The 21,332-nt window shown below is 47.9% G+C and overlaps 2 protein-coding genes across 5 annotated transcripts in view; one reads left to right on the top strand and one right to left on the bottom strand.

Annotated features, from left to right (window-relative positions):
* LOC124308003 (neurobeachin) overlaps positions 1–21,332 on the top strand; it is a 240,577-nt gene that overhangs the window by 189,929 nt on the left and 29,316 nt on the right. The window lies entirely within an intron of this gene.
* On the bottom strand, positions 18,245–20,231 carry LOC124308007 (protein mab-21). Its single transcript, XM_046770266.1, has one exon. The coding sequence runs from the start codon at positions 19,975–19,977 to the stop codon at positions 18,880–18,882; it is 1,098 nt and encodes a 365-aa protein (XP_046626222.1). The 5' UTR covers positions 19,978–20,231; the 3' UTR covers positions 18,245–18,879.

The raw sequence follows: 21,332 nt of genomic DNA, 5'->3' as shown, positions 1-21,332 counted from the left end.
TACGCTAGTGGTAGGCAACTGTCCGGCATCGAGTAGTCGTGGCTGTCAGCAGCTGCCGAAGATGGCTCTTGGCCGTTGGAGTCCTCGGATATCGAGGGGCCGATGTCCGCCGGGCGCCCGTTATTAACTTGGCCATTTGGCACCCAGGGGAAGGCCCACACTCCAAGGCGCGCGACCTGGCGCGCCGGTCTCGAGTGTGGAACGACGTTGAAACGCGGAGAGGAGAGGAGACGAGAGGCGGGTATCCGACCGGTCGACGATCGGTCGGCCCGACGACCGGCGAGCAGGCGATCCTCCGCGTGACGGATGGCGCCCACCTGTGGATTCATTCACTAATCTGTTCCCTAAGCAAACAACCCAAACACACCCCGTCATTACCGCTGACGGCATAAGTAGCGCCCCTCCCCTGCGCCGGATCCCGCTTCTTTTCTCCTACGTCCTCTCAGCCACGGATGCGATATTTATTGGCCCGGAGGATACAGCCGGAAAAAATTTTAAAAAACAATTTATTAAGGATAAACCTCACCTTCCAGATACACGAAACATCCTGCCTAACAAGCAGGGCAGCGGGATTCGATACCCGAGGTTCGTGCATCGCGATTCTCGTCATGCTTTTCTACACCTCGTTTTGGCGTGTAGACTTTCGGAATTGTTGAACGTCCGTGTTTTTTACCGGATCCGGTCGTTGTTATTAGATACACTGGCGCGTATGGACCTCGATAATTGGCGCGTGAAATTTTTACCGTTTAATCGACACTAATTTTTCAATGATTCAGTCACGTTGTACCGTTTACAGATTCGAAAGGATATTCGTCAAGTCTTGAAGTCGATTGAAAAATATCAGTGCGTCAGGTTTAGGGTTTATATATATTTAACGAGACGGAATTTCGAGATGAAACTCTCCGGGTTGCGAGTCAGGGACTAAAATTTGCAGTGATTTATGAAAACCTTTTCCTTTTTTCATTGAAAATTTAACTAAGAATCCCAATATCGCAATTTTACATTTGTATAAAATAGAATTAACTGCCGGTGTGAATAAGAATGATGGAACTTATCGAGACATTCCCCATGAAATGTGATTCATGATTTCGGATCACTGAAAAAATTTTTAGTCCAAATATACTCCCCGTCTTGTTGGTTTCGACACGGTGTTGTATAACGTGTCATTTACCTCCTAATGTAAATTCGTTGTAAATAAGAAAAAGAAAAGTAATACATTCACTCACGAACAAGTCAAATTATGCAGAGAAAATTCCTCGGATGATCGATAAGAGCAACAATGTTGAACAGCGTAAAGCTTTCCCCATAAAAGATTCTCATGTATATTACATCTGTTCTAACCCTTTCTCGAGCGCGCGCGCGTCAAACCAGCGAAGGTAAAAAGATCCGAAAAATTCGAAACGGTGATCCGATGGCGTCTTTCCTTCCCGAAGTCGACGGTAGTCCTCGTCACGTACGGTTCTGGTCAGAAGAGCCCTCACCGCGGACTGAAGGCTCTCGTTCATTCCTCTCCCTGACTCTCGACTCGGTAAACGTATGGGTCTAGCCTATAATTAAAGTATCCACTCTCTGTAAGTTATTAGGCCGAAGATCTCGCAGGAGTCAGGAGTCAGAAGTCAAGACTCGGGGCTCGGGGCTACGCAGGCAACAAAAGTCCAGCTCGCATCGCGCGTTGCACATTTGAATAACGTTCTAAATGTTTTTTTCACCGGGTATACAAACTCTCGTTTGGCCGTTCGCGTGCTCTACCATTTATAAAAAAAAAAAAAAGAAAAAAAAACAACCGCAGCGAGTAAAACGATGCTATCGTTTCGCGCGGTGAGTGCCACGCGATATTTACTTGAGGGCGAACAGAAAAAAAGAAAATTTAACGGCAAAAATTCGTCATTCGATTCTTAGTCGATGCAAAAGCTGTGTTTTTTTTTTCGTTATACTGGCTTGCAAAGTACAACTGATTGCGAACTAATGGCGAAAATGGCACTGAATTTTACTCTAAACACTTTGGACGTAAATTTAAAAGACGTGACTTTTAGTAAGGATCATGGCTACGGTTTGATGGATCTAACTGACGCAGACGAGAGTTGGAAAGCAGGTATGTCGAAAAGAAAAGTGTCGATGAGTCCGAGAGATAGGAGTAAAAAAAATGGGAGACCGCATGTTGCGGAGAGGCTCCTCGAGTCGAAATTTAGCGCCTAATTTAAACCTTACGTAGGGATTAATGACAGTAAAGTAAGTTCTCGCATCGTCTACTGAGAGTGTCAAATTAGGGTTTGGTACTTTAATTTTTAGGAGTTGGAGATTCAACGTAGGGTTTGTTCTGAAATTTTTAAAAGTTGGAGGATTGGCTCAAGATTTCTAGCTTCAGTTTCCTTCAAAGAGGATTTACATAAACCTTGGTAGGGTCAAACGTAGGCGCTAAATTTCTACCGGGTCCTAGTTAAAACTATACCTCGTACCGGTATCCCATAATTTAGTGATTATTTTGACAAGGGTATGATTTTCCAACAGGTTACTGGTCTTCCCGGCTATTCTTCGCTAAAATATATCTATTTAAATGACCGATTAAAGGATCCGTAATAAATATATACTTTACCTCCTTAGAATTGTCAGACTTGATGCGTGAAAAACTGATGAACAAGATACATATCCGAATTTGGATAAAATGGTATTGGTAATGAAATTTAGCAATGATTAAACGCATTTTAACTGTGAGTGTGAGTAATAGTAGATCTACGATTGGCGTTTGTCCATTGTGACGAATTTCTACCCATCAACTACCGCCAATCGTTTTATGTCGCTTGACAAAATCGAGCTATATATACTGAACAGTTTTCAGTTTCCCAGAATAAGTGTGAACAACGACAAGGTGTTCAGTGGTTTTAAAGAGAGGGTTCGAATTGAGGAACCTCGAACCTAATAAAGTGGGCATGATAATCCGTCGGGCAGCTACCAAGTATTATTATACCAACAAGCCTATAATAGATACAATATGAGGATGAATTACGGTAGCCGAGCGACTACAGTGTCCCGTAGAAAATCGTTTAGGATGACCATTCAGGGTGCCGGTTTGTGGGTGGGATGAGGTCAGGCCCAGTTTGACTCTAGGGCCTTCTTTGGGTCCTAGAAGGGTTCGAGCGAGAGAGGCTCAACTGACGCGAGCTTCTTGCTTTGACCGAAGTCTCGTGAGAATGATTAACCGCTTGTTAAAACCCCTTTGAATTAGAGGCTCGGATCCGATTTTCAACCAGCAACGAGCTCGGGATCACCTCTGAGGCCCAAATTGTCCCTCCGTACTAAAACTGGGGCCCAGTGCCTTCACTTGCTCGAAGCTCATTAACAGCGACCAGGTATTTCCCAATTCCGGAGTGAGATTTACGATCGACTTGATCTCGTACGAGTATTTTATCATACGTTTATTATCGTTTAACAATGTTCTCCGTAACGCTTTCTATAATTGTGAATACCGCCGTTATCCTGTATTTTAATTAACAACGAAGAACAGCACCAAGGAGGGATATTATTTTTCTGTCTACCCGTTTCCCGGTGTAAATGTCTCCCCTCATCTCGGATATCCGGAGGACGAAGAAAATAACGAGAAATCACGTTTCGCCATTGAAATTCCGCAACCCGTCCAGCACTTCGGCACTGAATAGCGCGTCGATTGACCCGCATTTTGCCTAATTACGTAGCTCAGGCTCCGTACTCTACGTGTCCGCCGTAATGGGCATAAACTACAGACACAACCGTGCGAGTGGAAGTGTGCGGAACATACGGACACGCCAGTCGGTCGAAAGGCTCGGCGAGGGAGGCAAAATAAAGGAACATGCAGGGAAGCGGGCTTGGCCCCGCGGCTAGAGGCGCAACGGCCGCTGAGTTATGGCGCAGGTTAATTATACAAAACATTCAATTATGCCCACCAACACAGCCCGACCGACGGTCTCCGTGTGGCTCACCTACGCCGGCTATAAACATAGCTCCGTTGAAAACTGTGCAGGTTCAGAAAAAAATCGTAGGATCGTTTTCCATCCGCGGGTTGCTGGGATTTATCAGTGTTATTCCGTCGGAATCGCGGAAACGCTGGAAGCAAACCCGTCCTTTAAATTTCCCGGGCTTCGCCGATGGAACGTTGTTCGCGTCCGGCGATCGGGCCCGATTCCCGTTTCTGGACTCGCGGGGGGAGCTGGTTCCTCCATTTATCATTGGACAGATCGTTGGCGTGCCTTTAAGTTAAAACAAAGACCATCCGAGGTTTTGAGGAGGGTTTGCTCGAGTCGTGGTGGGGGGCTGGGGCCCGACGGACCCCGAGTAGGCCCCATAACGCAGAGATTTTACGTGCCGGCGCCGGCGCCCCCTGCGGCCTCAGACACCGCCTTCCTACGTATGCACGTGTATGCATATATATATATATATATATATATATATATATCTCGAATCCTCGTGCTTTAGGAGCGGCCGAGTCTAGCTATCTTCTCGGCTATCACTGGCGCCTCTGTACCAGGAGGTCGTGGCCCCGGTGAAACTTCTTGTCGGCGTTGACGCTCTTTTGACCGGGCCGAGTCTGACGCTGATCTAATTAAACTAGCAGTCAAAACGAATGCGGAGAGTGTTTCTTGGAGAACGCGGGATCGGAGATGCGTCGAGGCGCGGTGGTCGAGTCCTGGGCCTGACGCCGAAGACCGTACCAAAGAAGCTCGCGGGAACACCGCAGGACAACGTCGCGTCGCAGTAAAATTGATATACGACCCCGGGTGCAGGACGGCAGCTCTCTTTATCTGCATATCTCTGGCTACAAAAGAACACACAAAAACACAAGAAAAGAGTACAAAAAAAAAAAAAAACAAAAAAGAACAACGAAAAACATAAATTAAACAAATCTCTTTCTGGCTAGCATATTCATTGTTTTATAGGAGGTGTGTAAAAGTGTCGAGTGATTAAAAACCCTTCTTGAAGCAACGATGATTTAGGCGACGCGGGGTCTCAAAAACCACCAACACGATGATCCGTCCTTCGTCTTTGTCCTTTTCTACTTTCTCGGTTTCTCTTTCGGTTCTATGCCGCGAAGACACCTGTAATGTAATTGTATCCCGCTCTCCGTGTGAAGAAGCGCGTGCGGCAATATTATACACGTGGAATATCAAGACACCGAGCTGCACACTCGAAACAGCCATCTTGCCCATACGGTCGCGGTTCAATCCCCAGGATCAGGGGAGCGCCAGCAATGTCGCCTTTATCGTCCGGTTCCCGCAGCTGTTACCTATTCCCACTTCTCTCTCACTTTACCCACTGCGTTAATAGCTCGTGCACTATACACCGTCCGTACTCTCGAACCCGCACCTGCGCCGCCGTTCCTAATTACGGACACGCCTATACTCACCCGCTCAACTTTTGTGCCTCCGAGTATTTGTTTTCGGACTTATCCCCAGGCATAGATTGAAAAATTTCGTTGATGATCGTTTCGAGTAACTTGGACCCAAGAACCGTTAAACTGGCGGTAACCGTAGTTAACCAGAGGCTAATGGTATTCGTCATGATTGGGATTGGTTTGCCACATTGTCGCCACGGGGATCGACGAGAGGCGACGAGAATGTGGGTAAAACGTCAACTTTCTCGATCTCTGTGTTAGAGAATTTCCTCTCGCCTTGGTTCTCGGTCTATACCTCCTCCGCACGAAGGTGACCCTTGATGGTATCTGGCGTGGAAAGATACGGAGACGACGTCGCGCGACGTGGAGCGAGAAGGACGAAGGACGTGGGTCGGGAGTGGCGAGACAGCGCCACGTAGATTAAAACAATGCGTGGAGTGAGATAACGGGCCGGTCGGGACGCGTGACAGGTCATCCCTAACCTTTCCTAGACCCGGTCGAACCAGGCGGTGGGCTGGTGCGACTTGCCGGACTGAGATCGGCCTGCGCCTAACGAAGACTACCAATAAATAACGCGGGAACCAGTCGGGGCTATCCTCCGGTGGGCTCTTCGCCCGGCGAAGACCGGACCGCATCATCCGACCCGGAGACAGGAGGCCGAGTCGGCGCACTCGAAGGCAGGGCACGAAGATGGATGTGCGCCGAGGCGCCGCCGTCACCTGGCGTCCTGGTTCCAGGGCTTCCTCATCTTCGCCGGCGTGGTAGTACGGCGATCGGGTCTACCTGCAACCAGACCATTTTATGCTTATCTCCTTCCCCTATCTTCTTCACGCTTATTATACCTCCGGGAAAACAGCCGCGCCGCAGCCCAACCCGGGACCCGATGGAACGAATCCTCTCCTCGTCGCCGGTTTGCGGTCCTTCCACCCTACGGATCAGGTGCTCCGTCGCGCGAATAACGCGATCAAGTTACCCGACCAGCAACAGCCTGCAACTATCCATCCGAACCGGCAAGGCCTCGGATTCCTCTTACCCGATTCCCAGTGGTCGGTCTTCTTCAAAGACACAATGATCCTCGGCAACTTCGCTGCAGACGCGAAGAAGCTGTGCATAGACTCCTGGCAAAGGAGTAAAAGGAGTGGGCAGCATCAGCATTCGTTTGTCCCTCGACGGGACCATCTTCTTTGAGCTTGAACAACCCGTAAGACGGAGCTCCGGAATCGGGCTTTCGGAACTGACCTTGTGTACCGTTTCAATTTTCCCCCGGCATTTCGGAGTGCTCGACAACTTGCAAACGCTTCGAAGGAACGAGCATCCGTGGTGCTGAACGGTACTTCTTCCTCTCCGCGAGTCTCGATCCGACCCGCTGGAATAGGAGTGAACCGTTTAATATAGGGAGGAAAAAGTTGGCTGACGAACTTCGTGAACGGATCTTCGCCTCCCGCCCGGGAGTCTGAGGACCGGGCCCCGCGACGGGTGGGCATTGTGCCCCACGGACCCCCGCGTTCATGGGCCTTTCTTCCATTCTCCTCGTTGGCAGTTCTCTCTCGTAACTCGTAAAGTCAAACGTTGACACTAACCGCGGGACGCCCGCCTTCTTCTTTTCAGCTTTACCAAAAACTTTCAAACAACCTTTTCATCCGTTATTATGTCGTTACTGTATCGAGTCCCAAATTTCCCCCGAATTTTTCCGGTATTTACAACCGCGCGTAATTGGGGCATACATTTTTGGTTGTTTCAATTAATATAGATTTTTCATTCGTTCGTATCCTGAGATGCTCCCGCAGTCGCACGCAACCGTCCATCTTGTGTTGCGCGCTTTTTTACCATCGAACATTCGCCGTTAACGCGGCCATGGACCGAGATCCACCGACGCCAGGTGAAGCTCCGTCAAATGCCGCGCGTAAGAGGAACTGGGCAAAAAGTAATCGACCATCGCCGAAGCCACCTCGTGATCGATGATTGCGATCGGATGAACTTTTTACCACCAAACAGCCCGTGAGCCATCCTAAACAAGACGCCGCGTGACACCGGACTCTAAGTATCGATCAAAATCAATTACGGTCGTTGAATATCGGGGAAAGAAGCGATGCGTCTTTGTGTGCAGCGTTCATCGAATAAGGACGTCCGATCCTCGATTGAGCGTCTGGAATTCGATCGTCGATTTCGTCAGGCTCGTATCGAGAGGATTTTTTCGTGCGTTGTTCGGGCAACGGCTAGATCCGGTCTAGAAAAGGCCCGCGTCCGAACCAACGTCCTTCGTTAAATCAGTGGTTTTATGCTGGTGCATTAGCAGATTTAACGACCTAATCAAAGCACCAAACTCTTTGGAGAGACCGCTGTCTGACACCAACCGACGCCTCGGGCTCAAAATGAATTCACGGCTAAGCAAACGATCCCTCTTTTATCTTTACCGAATCCGTCACGGACCTTCACCTCGTATCCTCTGACCATCTCTTCACCTGGCACAGTGTAAATGAGGCCGGGAAGAGCATCTGAACTGCTTGTCTTTGGTGCATTGAAAATTGAAACTATTTACTACCAGCATCTGGGAAAAAGTGACGAAGAAACACTTTGGTAGGTGGATGCTTTTTCAAAGGTGTGTTCGTACGAGCTCCAAGCTTCATTCCGATTGATCTTTCATAAACTTCATCGTTAACAAGATATCCGTACGGTGTAATTTGGCAAATGGCAGGTACTTGCTTTGTAAGTAATCAGTGTAACTAAAAGTTGAGACAAAAAGGACGGCCTACTTTCCCTTTTCATTCCAGCGAGAATTGCAGCAGAGTGTAGTCCGAAACCGCGGAAGTTTCGTCCTCGCTTTTACTCTGTCGGCAGGATCAAGGGTCCCGCCACGCCCCTGCCCCGCCTTCTCTAATCATCGGCTCATTACTCATTAGCACTAATGAGACACACGCGCGCGCGCGAGCCCCGAAGTTCATATATAGGTATAAGAGACACATAAAGATACGGTGTAGCCATCGCGTCCAGCACCCACGCGATAATTATTTACTAGTCCGTGAGAACCGTCAAAAACTCTTTGCCGGGTCCGTTTTGCCGAATAGCGAATCTCATCTTCGTCATCGTCGTCGTCGGGCAAATCGCGTGTTGACGAATATGCGCCTCACTCTCCGTCAGCCTCTTTCACGATCCTCGTTCCTACACCCACCGCACAGCTTCCCATAAAACATGCCGTGACATCGGTGCTCGTCGAAGCGATCACGTGTGACGAGTGCTCGCGCGGAAGGAATGGTTTGGTGGTACTCGGTACGTCGCGACGCCCTGCATCCGTCACAGCCGTCGGTCCGTGAAATTAGCGCCACCTGCCACCCCAATGATCCCAGAACCCTGACTCATCTTCCTCCCTCTACGCGGCAAAGTCAGTCCAGAGTATTTAATGCATTTATAATATGAATCCCAATGACCCCTGACCGACCCCCTCTCACCATTCGTAGTCACATGTTATTACAAATTGAACAAGTGAGTCAAAACTTTGGTCCCACTACTGTCGCCCCAAGTCAGACAAAGATCTCGAGTTACCGAGAGTTTCTGCAACGCATCAATTATTATCCATTGAGCGAGGCGAGACGTTTCACCGTACGTGAATTTTTCGTAACGAAGCGACTTGGTAATACCTCGGCTCGTCCAGAGAAGGTGTCTTAAAACCGACTTAATTAGGTCATAATCCGATCCTTGAATTAACCAGAAGATCTCCCGCTGTTAAATAAATAAGGAATCATTACATTACATTAGTCTGGCGTCCCTGACTCCAACGGGGGAAATGCGCGGCATGGTCGGGTCAGGCTGGGCTTGCTTTCGAGGAGGGTGGGTGGGTTGATGTACAAAATATAATGTGATTGTTTCCGAGCGAGCAGCTGCAGGGTGGAAGGACGGCAGGGGGCTTTGCCGGTCTTACTCCGCCGGTGATGACTTCATCCCCCGACTCGTTCGTGCAGATTCACCATCGCCGTGTTTCGCTCTCGTATCGTCAGGGCAATCGACCAAATCGAAAAGCAAATGTCACCGCGATGTGGGAAGAACGAGTTCCGCGTAGCGGCAGAGATTCGCTACCTCTAATGACGGAGATGAAGTGATCCGCGCGCACACGCGTGTGTGTGTGTGCTTTTTTTCAAAAGAAGGCCAATAACGCGAAGAGACCCTTCGACAAAGCGTGTTCGAACGACAAACAGGAAATGAAAAGCTCCTGTTTTCACGAGCAATAGGAAATAAGGGGTGACTCGAGCCGGGCCGCGATCAGTAAGAACAAAGCTTGCAGATAGGAACTCGGCGCATTGTGCCGAGTTGTTTGTACCCGGTGCGTTTTGTACGCTGTGCCGTAAACTCGGGAGTTATTGTCCGCCGACTGCGTAGTTGCCAGGCTGGTGTACATTCAAGGCGGCAACGGGAAAGGATTACCGTAGAAATCCTTTAATGGCATTGTTCGCATTTGAATAACACGAAATATGATACGAGAGATTGGGACCGGGAGGATCGCGGCGACTGGATGCCAGGGGCTTCCTTTGCTTCGGGTATAGGGTTACCCCCCTTCGGTTATTCGGTTATGTTCCTCCGGATTAATTGTTGGCACCATGTTGATGCGGCGAGATATGTACGAGCCCAAAAATCCTTTCCTGGAATAGCCCAGACTCGCCCCTTGATCCTCGTTCCTTCGGGATGCTGGATTCCCGAAGACATCACAGTACACTGAGAGAAATTTTTAGTTCCTGTTGCCGCTCAGTCCTTGACTATTTTCATTTTTTACCACAATCAAAAAATATTGTTCTAGGTAGAAAATGAAAATTAGTTTCGTAGCTGTTACCGGAAAGTCTAGTATCCGTTACTATTCTTTCGCATTACGATCACTGTTGCTATATTTTCTGGTAACTGGTGCGAAAATTCAATGCTTGTGCAAGAATAAATTGACGTTAAAGCCATGTTTAACTAAAAAAGTAGAGTAAACCGCACAAACTGATTTTGCGTTGCAATTACCAAAAGAGGATCGACGATAGCGCAAAATGGTTACGCGTACCTCGTTTTTCGTAATTCCATCAATATTGTAACAGCTTTTTTAACGATATCTGTTTTACTGAGATTTCCTAGTTACTATACAAATGAAATTTTTCTCAGTGTACGTGGGTACAGTACCTACTACTCGATGGTCAAATCTTTGGTCAATTCCACCCCGAAAACGTTTGAAATTGTAACTGTATGTACAATCTTTCAATCACTGAAAACTTGAACAACTTACTCAACTTTCTCGTGTCTTATTTCTGTTCTAGGTGAGTAATGCCAAATACATTTACGGAACTCACGATCGCCACCAGCGGCTACTCGGTGAGTACGTAAGCTATTATTGTGCGAGTTCGAAAGCGAGGATCGTGATCCGACTGGCGACGAATTTTCGAATGACGGAAAAAAAGCAGCGAGCAAATCTGAAAAAAAAGAAAGAAAAAAAATCGAAGCCCCGCGGCTGTTGTCTTTGAAGTTACGAGTGTAAACAACCGATATGTGCTCAGCGAGTTTCCAAAGTTAAGAGCGCGAGTGATACACTCGAGATAGGGAAGAAAAAAAAAAACAAAAAAAAGGCACGGAGACAGAGAGAAGGGATTTTTTGGTGGGCAAAAAATGTAGCCTCTATCTCGTCTCTGCGGAGCGGGCGAGGGACGCGGGAGAATCTCGTGTATTGGAGGCGGTGATAATTCAAGCGAAAGGATGCATCCATCCTCTCTCCCTCCCTGCGCCTGGAACCAGGGACTCGAAAGACCCGAAAGCGCCCCAGAAATAGACCGATGTTTGCCGCTCTCCTCATCTTTCTCAGCACACTCGTCTTCCTCCTTCTTACGAGACGGTTCTCGGAGCTCCGCGTCCCTCGGGATCGAGCAGCACTTCCTCTCTTCCTCCAGCTTCGGCTTCGTACTCCAGTGAAAAGACCGCCCCATAAATCTCCGGGTAACGTCGGGGTGGGTGCAGGCCGAGTGAGGGGCCCGCGATCATCCCGGAACTAATCAAATTTCGATTCGGATTAAAACCGAATCGCGAACCACTCGGTCCACATCCAGTTATACCAGTCACGCTTCTCTCGACGGGAAGCCCGGAAATACTTGGACCGAAAGTAACGCGACCTCGTAGACTTGGGAAAATACGGGAATTGGTGGGAAAACTCGGTATTCGTATGACGGATAAAATCACCTTAACCTTACCTCGGCAATGACGCTGCGACGGATTTGGAGTGATGTAGAGTCGCGGTAGGCGCGTTTCTCAGTTTCACTTCCGCCGCTGGTTTGCGGTCTCTGCGTACAGAGGCTCATCTCTCACCGGTGGCGAAGTTCGCACTTTATCTCCAAGTCCGATCCGGTCCGTATAGCTTATTTCATTTACAACCGAAATTAATCTTCCCACTCGAGGAGAAGGACACGTACGTAGCTTGTATCACTATCGGGTATACAACACCGAATATTTTACGCTCCGCTGCACGTGCACCGGAGTTATCTTCCAAGACGCGAAATCCACCATTCCGGATCCCCCCCCCACCCCCCGAGTCTGAATTCATCACGTAGTGAATTGCTCCGTACTGCTGCCAAGAATTCGTCCTCTTGGATTCTCGAATCAACTCTTCTTTGCTCGATCAGAGTAATTCCGAGTGCAGCGGAAAGCACTTGACTGCGTCTCCGTAACGTCGCTTCGAGTGCGGGGAAGGAGCAGGAAAATCCGTCGTCGGAGTCTTCTTAATATTCGTCACTGTTATGAAATTTGATCCCCGACGCTTAACCCGTTATCTAAAACGCGATTTGGTTACAACCGAAGGGCGCGAAGCTCCCTCGAGTTCAATTTTCATCCCGCAGTCACTCGCTGCGTCGCAAGGTCGAAAGGGTTCCGCTGCAGCCTCGTAGAAAATTTATTATTGATAGCGTGATCGCTCTTTTAATTATACCATAAATTTTCGTCAGCCCTTTGCCTCCGAAAAGCACTCGGCGGTCTTGTAAAGCGAGATGTTCTTCTCCCGTTTCATTTCTCAAGTGTCTCATTTTCTTAACATATTTTTTCCGTTTTCCAAGAAGCCTTCTATGAGCGGCTTCGATCCTCGATGAATTTCGATATCGTGTACCCACTTTGTGCGAGCTCTTTTTCTCCCCCTTGTTTCTTGACGCTACAACTTTATCCATCTTCCGCACGCCATACAATTCTTCTCGGGCCTACCCACCTAGCGGACATCGGATACGTCGAATCGAGGGTCTCTGAGGAGAATTTTCAACCATTTATATCAATTCAGAGCGACCTATACCGGGGTCCCAACCCTCGCGTTTCTTTTCTCCCGCGATGCAGCGCATGCAATATATAACGACGCCGGCAAAACGTGAAACAATTTATGTAATTAGGGATTCTTGTTATAAACGACGGAGGGAAAAAATTTATACCAACTTGTCAGTTGTCAGCACCTGTCCAGGTAAGTGAATATCATAAGCCACGTAATTCAATAGATGTATACGCATATTGCACGTTTATTCATTTATTCCGAAGCGCGTCTATCTTTCTTTCGTCTATAACTGCTTGAAGGCGTGACAAAAAAAATAAAAAAATACTCGAGGCTCTGTCAGTCTCGACAGATCATCACTGAGAATCCGTGAAAAATTGTCTCGAATTTTTAACGAGGTTTAAAACTAGCCAACTCTGGCTGTTAGCTTAAAAATCATGAATTTCGAAGCCAATTTCGATTGCGTAATAAACGTTATTACCCGTGTACAACGGTTTGTTTGTTTTATCCCCACGGTGCGATACTGCGTCACGTAGCACAGAGAAACATGGCCTCAGTATCGATCTAACTAGGAGTACTGTTCTAAGCGGACGGTAAACTTGTTCTGAAATAGATCTCCGAAGCTGCTTATATAATCAATTTCATTGTGCACGATACTTGTACAAGTTCCACCGAAGTAACTTCCGACCAACAGAACAGACCTAGAGGAGAAATTTTCCACAAGCGTCATGAAACGAGAAACGAAGATCGTTAGAAAAAATAATATTGTTAATTATTTCTACAAAAGTATGAAACAAACCCGTGCGCCCCGTTGATAAAATTCTACTTCAGATTGAATCTGGTCCGCGTCAAATATCGAGAGAAAAAAATTCCTCCCGGTAGGATTGATCGTTTTGTGAGGTAAAAGACCGGTCACAAAGTCTTCGAGACCGTGATGATTTTTTGTAAAAGCGTCGGAGCTGCAACGGGTGTAATTTAGTGAAGCAGGTTTCAACGCATTTGGTCGAATACGTCTTCGCCTGCGCCTCTCCTCCGGTTATGCGTGTCGCAACTCACGAGAGAGCGGTTTCGGTGTGCACCGAAAAACTGCAGCGCCCAGGGAGGACAGAAACCAGATCACCGGATGCCCCTGCAGCCGTGACACCCGATTCTCCCTCGCTTTCTCATCGTCGAACCGCAGACTGTCGTCACCCTCCCTCCTTATCGCTCTTATCCGCGTTTTATACCGCGTGCGGCAATTTCCCGGGCCGACAAACGCGTCTAATCGCCATTAATTGCCCGAGGAAGAAGATAACGACAGACCATGCGCCTAATTGCTCTAGAAGTGCGGACCCTCGGAGCTCCGTCTTTGAGATTAAGAATCGGCTTAGACGTCACTCGACGAAATTTCATCCCGAAGAGAGGTTTGGAACCGTGCTGATACTTACTCGGCTCGAAATCTGCCCGTTATTACCACGTGACAAAATCAAGATCGACAAAACACCCGGAGGTTGGTAATAAGATGCTCTCTGAAAACATTTTTAACCGGAAAACACGATCGAGATCCTAAATAAATTTGTCATTGCAAAACTCATCGCTCCGAAAAGAATCACGAGAAGTTTTTCCACTCCTTGTATTACCCAGAGTGAGTTTTCGGGCCGGGCGGTCGCCTCGAAGTGTGAATATTTGAACACTGAACACCAGGCATTACCCACGGAGCGATATATTCTTGAGTGGTTTTGGCCATAAACCTGTGTCTGTAATGTTTGGCGGTAGTACCACGCCACGATCGCGCCCACTTGGAAACACCCGAGGACCCTAGGCACCCTTGACTCCGGTGGTGTTACACAAGTGGCGGTGATGGTGCAAGGAAGTGCGATCAAGTAGCGCTAAAGGGACCCTGGCGCACATGGGATCCCTGCCTGCGGTGCGGAATGCGAGGAGGAAAAGCGAGAGAGCGAGAGGATGAAAAATTGAAGAAAACGAAAGACGAACGTTGAATAATGAAGAACAGCTAATGGGCCATTCCCGCCAATCTTTGTAACCGCGCTCCGGGTGAAAATTCCGGCCCGATTCCTCGAGCCCGTTTGCATAACGAGGAGCTGCTGCGTGCATCGCAGGCTCTTGACATGTTTGCGAAAATCGTTGGAACGGTTGTATGCCCGCTGGTGAGGGAAGACGCGAGGAGCAACTACCAATTACGCGGACCCGTTTGATCGTGAGTCTTAGTCGTCGACTTGGCCGTGGGGCCTGAAGGGAGTCTCGGTAATAAGAGCTCACAGGATCAATTAGAATAACGAGCATAGGTAGGCACGCCGGTCTCTCCGTACTTCGCGGCTCCGAGCCACGGATTCGTGCGTTAAAAACTCGCGGCGCGATTCGCGAATCGAGAAAACCGACGCGGATGAAGACGGAGACCACGGCGATGACGAAGACGACGACGGTTATGATAATGATATAATTATCCGTGAAACAAGTCCCCGGAGAAACGACTCGGTGATTATTTCGCAGAAATTTGCAAACAGCCAAAGTCTCCCGGAGATCGGAAGGACGAGAAGAATTGAAGGGACAGAAAGGAGAGTCGAGACGCCGCAGCGTCGGTGTATATAAGGGTATATGTAAATGATGGGACCAGTTCCTTCTATACAGCTGAAACCTTATGGGCTATAAGATTCCTCTATCCGCAGATCAGGGCGGACCCTTCGGGATATCAGGGTCCTTTCGAGTTTAGCGGCGCCATAGATTATCTCGCGTGTTCGACGGTGTCCATGCTTGCCTGTAGAGGCACACACGGGCAGAGGGAGCGGTAACGAAACAAAGAGTGCGAGGAATCCGCGAAAACAAACATTGTAATTGGCGCGGGGTGAGGAGGGGGGGGGAGGGAGGGCCCGATCCGTTCTCCCCTCTTCCCCGCGACTCCGACAGGACGCGACGCTATAAAACGGCAGATAAAGCCGCCAAGTTTATGCCGAGTCGGGTCCAACCTTCTTCGGGGCAATAAGACTGAGCGGTGGTCCCTGCACGGGGCCAGGGACAGGAATTTTGCCGGGTCTTATCGCTGCCCGAGCGTCTCATTAAGGCCCTGGTCTCGGGCCTTCTCCACCTTTCCCTTTGTTTTTCAAACCCGAGATTAACCCGACTTGGCTTATCCGTCGTCCGTTGCACGTACGTCGTGCGGCCATTAAAAATTCCGCGACCTCCCGTGTAACTTTATATCTACTTACGGTTTTTATTTTTTTTATTCTCTTTTCTTCGTACTCATCTTGATGACCACCTCTTGCCGAGCTGGTGTTGTTTGTGCGGTAATGAGAAAAAAATGTCTTCCAGACGTCCGAATGAGAATCGTGCACCGCAAAAAAAAAAAACAAGCAATCACGTAAACAGGATTGAAATATAGCCTGATTTTTCTATGAGTTAAAATTTGTGTGACGTCGTGATTAGGACAGGTGCCGTGTGTATACATGTCTCAATTTATTCAAATTTCACACATTACACGGTATAATATAAACGAGTTGAGGAATTCGAATTAGAAAATAAACGTGTACTTTTATTCCTGATTTTCCTTTCTTTTTTTTTTCTTTTCCTTTTTTTCACCGCAAATTACACCGGTCCTCGTAAAAATCACGCGGCCACAGTACCAATTAGTTTTGATGGAAACCGACTTCACCCTGCGCTGGGAAATTTACAACTATGTTCGCATTCCTGAAACATCAATCTTCTGTTACATGTTTGCACGCAAGTGACTGATTACGAGTCGCCTTTGCAGTGGTTGACTCTGGCGAACGTAGAATTAATTATTCCGAGGCAAGATTTTGGGCCTGAAGGGCCTGAATCTTTATCGCGCGGGGTCCACGTGAACTCGGATCGAGTCACGTTCCGTACTTTCTCATTTGATATTCCTAAAACACGTAACGTCGTGGGCACGTGTTAAACTTGCGCAATATGTCAGATCGTGAGCATGCTTAAATCGGCTGGTTACCCGCTTGCTTGTACGAAGAAACTGTGACTTTAGGCGTGGCACTGCCAGAGGCTAGAATTGCAGCTGCACAGATCTTGAATCGGGTGTTTCGCAATTAAAAAAATAAAAATTTACCCCCGCTGTATAATATTCCGTAATTTATAGAGGAGAATTAGATTAAAACTTTTCGAGATTTTCTTTACGATGTGTGGCAGAGAGAAGCCGGCAACTCTCTTGGCACGGGTTGGAAAACGCTGGTTGTTGCGATAGATCAATATTGTCTCGCGTGTTTCGTCAAACGTTAACCAACCCCTGGAATTTAATCCCTCCCCCCGTCAAACGTAAACTCGTGGGTAATAACCTCCTCCAAGTCTTTGTAACGATATTATTGAGAACAATAGAACTAGACTGACGATGAGACACAGAGCTTGAATTCTGTATTGACAGCTTGACTGTGTCAGGAAATCTGAACAAGAGATAGAAAAGAAGACGTTCAAAAAAAAAAAAAAAGAACAGTTCCTAACTCATTGCATTCGTTCACACCGAATGAACATTCTCTTAGAATTCTTCAGTGTTTTAAAAAAATATTCCATTATAACCTGCAGAGATTTACATCAAAGAAAAAAACTCGTAAATATTTAAAATTGACTGGCTAAGGTAAATTGCTCAATTGCCTAGAGCTAAAGCTTGCGAAAATATGTTAAATTTGAATATTCGGACTATGGGTGGTTGTTTTTTTTTTTTTTGTTTTGTTTTTAGTTTTTTTTTGTAATAAGTTATGGGAAGCTCGTTGTAGGCCAGCCAGCCTGGGCCGTGCAATTGAAATCACCGACGGCAAGTGTCCTGAGTAAAACAAAACGCGCCTCGTCGTGGCCACCGCGCGATTCAACATAGCCTAGCCGTTTCCGTAATGACGGAAAAATGTAATAACTAGCGTTCACATCGAATGGTAATATCTCCTCGGTTTTTGCGACTTTTTACCATCTCGGTGCAGATCAAGATTAGGTACCCGTAAGGCAATGGTATCCATGTAATTGGGCAAATCAAACTGTGAAATTCCGGTTGTCACTCTCAGGTAGTCAAAGAAAACGGTGTTCATATCGCGTACCTTCAATCTGCAAATCATTCGCGATGATTATATCAGGCTGCAATGATTTCGGAGCTAGTCATTGGCGAAAATCTTGTAGGATCGCGAGGCAGTCGCAGTTTAGTCGGAAATTCCGAATGTCCGACAAGTTTACGACTCGTCCAAAAGTCGTTCGCGTTATCTCAGCGGCTGGTCGTTAGTTCCGTTCGCACGGATTAAGTCAGATCTCTACTCTACACTGGTCTCAAATTTGAATATGCAGATAAATATCCTCTCGTACTTGAATGTCTCGTAGGCTCGCTAAATTATTGTATGTTCGAATTTTGAACGAGTTCTGAACGTATTTCGACCTGGCTTCTTACGTCTGACCGCACATTAATCGTTTTGCAAAAAGAAGAGAAAAAAAGATATATATTCCTACTATCTTATACGAATGGTCGTCGTTCCCGTGCTTGACTTCTGTCGAATTGATTTTCTGAGCCGTTATGACGTGAAGAAGAGTAACAGAAAATAGGGAAACGAGAATGTTAACGATACGATATAGGTTGTGGCAGTGAAATAATTTTTCTATAACGCGTTGCACTCAGGTATTATGATTTTTCATATAAATATTACTATATATTTTGCAGTTATTATTTTTTGTTACAGATCAATAAATATCTCTATAATATCTAATGTGTAATGTTAAACTATGTACAAAGCGATACGCGATTGATGGCAGACTTTTACGTACACACTTATATATACTAACATGTATATATACGCTTTTCGTGTTTCTTTCTTTCCTGTTTTGTTTGTAGGTATATCTATATACTTGGCGCGAGGAACGAACGTTTCTCTTCATCTCTGCACAATTCATAAAACACACAAGAGTTTTTGCCGGTGACACTCACTTAGACAAGGCGTGTTTCAATTATTTTTCACCCTGCAGTCTGTGCGAACATGTAAGTGTACATCATATCAACTTGAACATGAACGAAAATGGAAGAGGAAAACTAGAGCGTCATTTGCACGACTCGTTATATTATTATATGGCACGATAATGTTAGACACGGAAACACAGTTGAATCACATATACCTAATATTGCCGGGATCCCTATTATTATGTAATAATAATATATAACGCATACGCGAAGACGAACGACGAGAAGGACGATAAGGACGAGAAGGACGAGAACTAAGCGGCGACACTGTTCGGATAAATTTCCATTTCGTTTCCCGTTTCCTTTCGTTTAATTCTACTACAACTTTTCTAGAGCACGGCTGTTTGTTAGCAACTCTCTCGTAAGTCTCCACACTTGTTTAGCAGCGTTTTCAAGTCCACTGGGCGATTTGCCCTTGAAGAGGTCCAGGTTGGGTAGGAAATAGTGGGGACACCGTCGGCACTGAAGACACGATATCAGCTGGAGGAATATCCCGTTTATCCTGTCGCCGAGGCAAGCCTCGTCCCACTCGGCCTCGTGAGGATGCTTTTCGCACTCGTACAACAGCAGCGTCTTCATGTGATAGCTGGTCACCGGGTTGCCCGGCAGGTCTAGGTGTCGGTCGCGGAGGGTTTTGAGGATGCTCAGACACCGTCTGCGACTCGCGCCCTGCAGCAGCCGATTCTCCGCGTCGATGAAGGACAGAGCCCAGGCGTCGCCTTCCATCGCCGATTGCTTTCCCTGCAGTCCGATGCACTCCTTCGACAGCATGTCGAAGCCCTCGGCCTTCACCTCGGCGACGATGTTGGGATGAGGCCAGGGAATGTGGGGAATCGGCCAGTGCGACGCCGACCGCGGCCAGAGTCCGGCGCACTTGAAGGCCGGCGTGATCTGCACGACGTATCGTTCCCGGATCCTGAGCTTGACCTCGGTCGTGTCGGCGATCATCTTCACCGAGTCCCTGTAGGCGCACTTGTCGCAGGCCTGAGCTACGAGGGTCTGAAATCGCGAGCGAATTTTTCGGGCGGACAGATAGCCGGAGGCCGTGATGAACTCGACCCAGAGCGACATCGAACGCTTTCGGCCGTCGCTGAGCTTCAGGACCGCGCACCCCGGCAAAGTACCGTCGTCGACGAAGTTTAGGACGCCCATCTGATTCAGATATATAACGATCTCGAACTCCGTCGGCGATATGACGTCGAGGCCGTCGAAGCGGCCGTTGTAGTCCGTCAAGGAGGAGATGAACCGCGGCTCCTGGACCTCGACCTCCTTCAGCACGTCCTGGACGACCCGGCATACCTCCTGGATGGTTTTGGTCACCTGGCTCTTCCGCGTCATGACCCGCTCGCCGAAGTACTTGTTTATCTGGTACACCATCTTCGACTGGGCCGCCAGCATGTCAGGCGGAACCAGCATCCTGGATCGGTCGCTCTTCGCTTCAAGGGCTCGAACCGCTGATCTCTCCGTCGCCACTGACAGTCACCGCATCCTGCGCCCGGGCACCGACGCTTCGACGAACGAACTTATCCAATAAATCCTGCTACCCTCGGCGGCGAGCCGAACGGCCACGTCGCGACGGACGACGACGCGCGAGCTCTTGAAATCGGTGGATCGCCGGCTACGGACACGTCTTCGACGCTGGAGCGGAATGAGGACTGCGGCTGCCACCTCTCGCCGACTCTACCTCTGCCTCCTCTACCGAGGGACGAGAGGCAGGTGAGACCGAACCCGACGTCCCTACTCGACGCCGGCGAACCGCCAATCCTCGAACGCCGTTCGGCGTCCGACGCCCCCTCGGAACCGCCTACCGCGATCGATCCGGAGACCTGAACGTCTAGTCGTCCTCCCCCTTACGATATTACGCACACTATACTGCCCGCCACGCGTGAGGGCACGATGCGTGTCTCTTATTTCTGCAACGAATTATTTACCGGATCTTCGACTTTACCCTAACACCGTTCCGAAATACTCTTGTTGGACTCGGCTTTCGTTCCGAGCAATACCTACGCCTGCGTGATTTCTGTTTTCACCTTACGAGCAGCTCTCGCAAGTTATTCAAAAGTGCTGAACTCAATGATCGTCGAGTTTATAGAAATTGTAGATGATCTACGTCGAGGAGTTAACTGGAAACCAGAACGAAAATTGTGAAAATCTCGGAAATCTTATTGCAGTACGCTAGAATTGGTCAAGATAAGTTGTAGTCCTTTGCCTGAAACTCTATAGATCAGCTCCTCGTCTGACTCCAGCTTGGAAAGCACCGTTCAAGGTAAAATCTCATGGAAGAATAATCTAACTTTGATGCTCAAAAATTGGTCTAGTCAGAGAATTGTTATTTCTCACTTCTGGTAGTTTGAGGAAAAGTAAAAGCATGGTGCCCCTACGATCCTTCGGCTACTATGGATCAGCGAGCACGACAATTTATAAGATTTTCAACTGGTCGACACAGAGAGATGGTCCGATGTGCAAGATCGGTACATTTTGCAGAGTGAAAGCATCGAAGTTATTTCGAAGTCAAGATTTAATCACGTAATGTATTCACTTTTCTATGGCCATGATCAACGATGAAGGAACAAAGCCGTCAGCAATCTCTCCTAATATAACAATCCGACGGGTCATGGATGTGGAAGATGGTCTCGTCCTTCGGTCATTCGTTGGGGTGGTAAACCTGAAAGTCTCTCTTTGTTTTCTCGACTGCTCTGGCTATGTGGTCCGTAATTTGTTAAAGACAATCTCGAACTGATCGTTGGTTTATAGTGCTGACTAACGTTCGA

The sequence above is a fragment of the Neodiprion virginianus genome, chromosome 6 (genome assembly GCF_021901495.1).
Source record: "Neodiprion virginianus isolate iyNeoVirg1 chromosome 6, iyNeoVirg1.1, whole genome shotgun sequence".
NCBI lineage: Eukaryota > Metazoa > Arthropoda > Insecta > Hymenoptera > Diprionidae > Neodiprion > Neodiprion virginianus.
The sequence above is the reverse complement of the archived record's forward strand: the minus strand, read 5'-3'. Positions and strand labels throughout refer to the sequence as shown.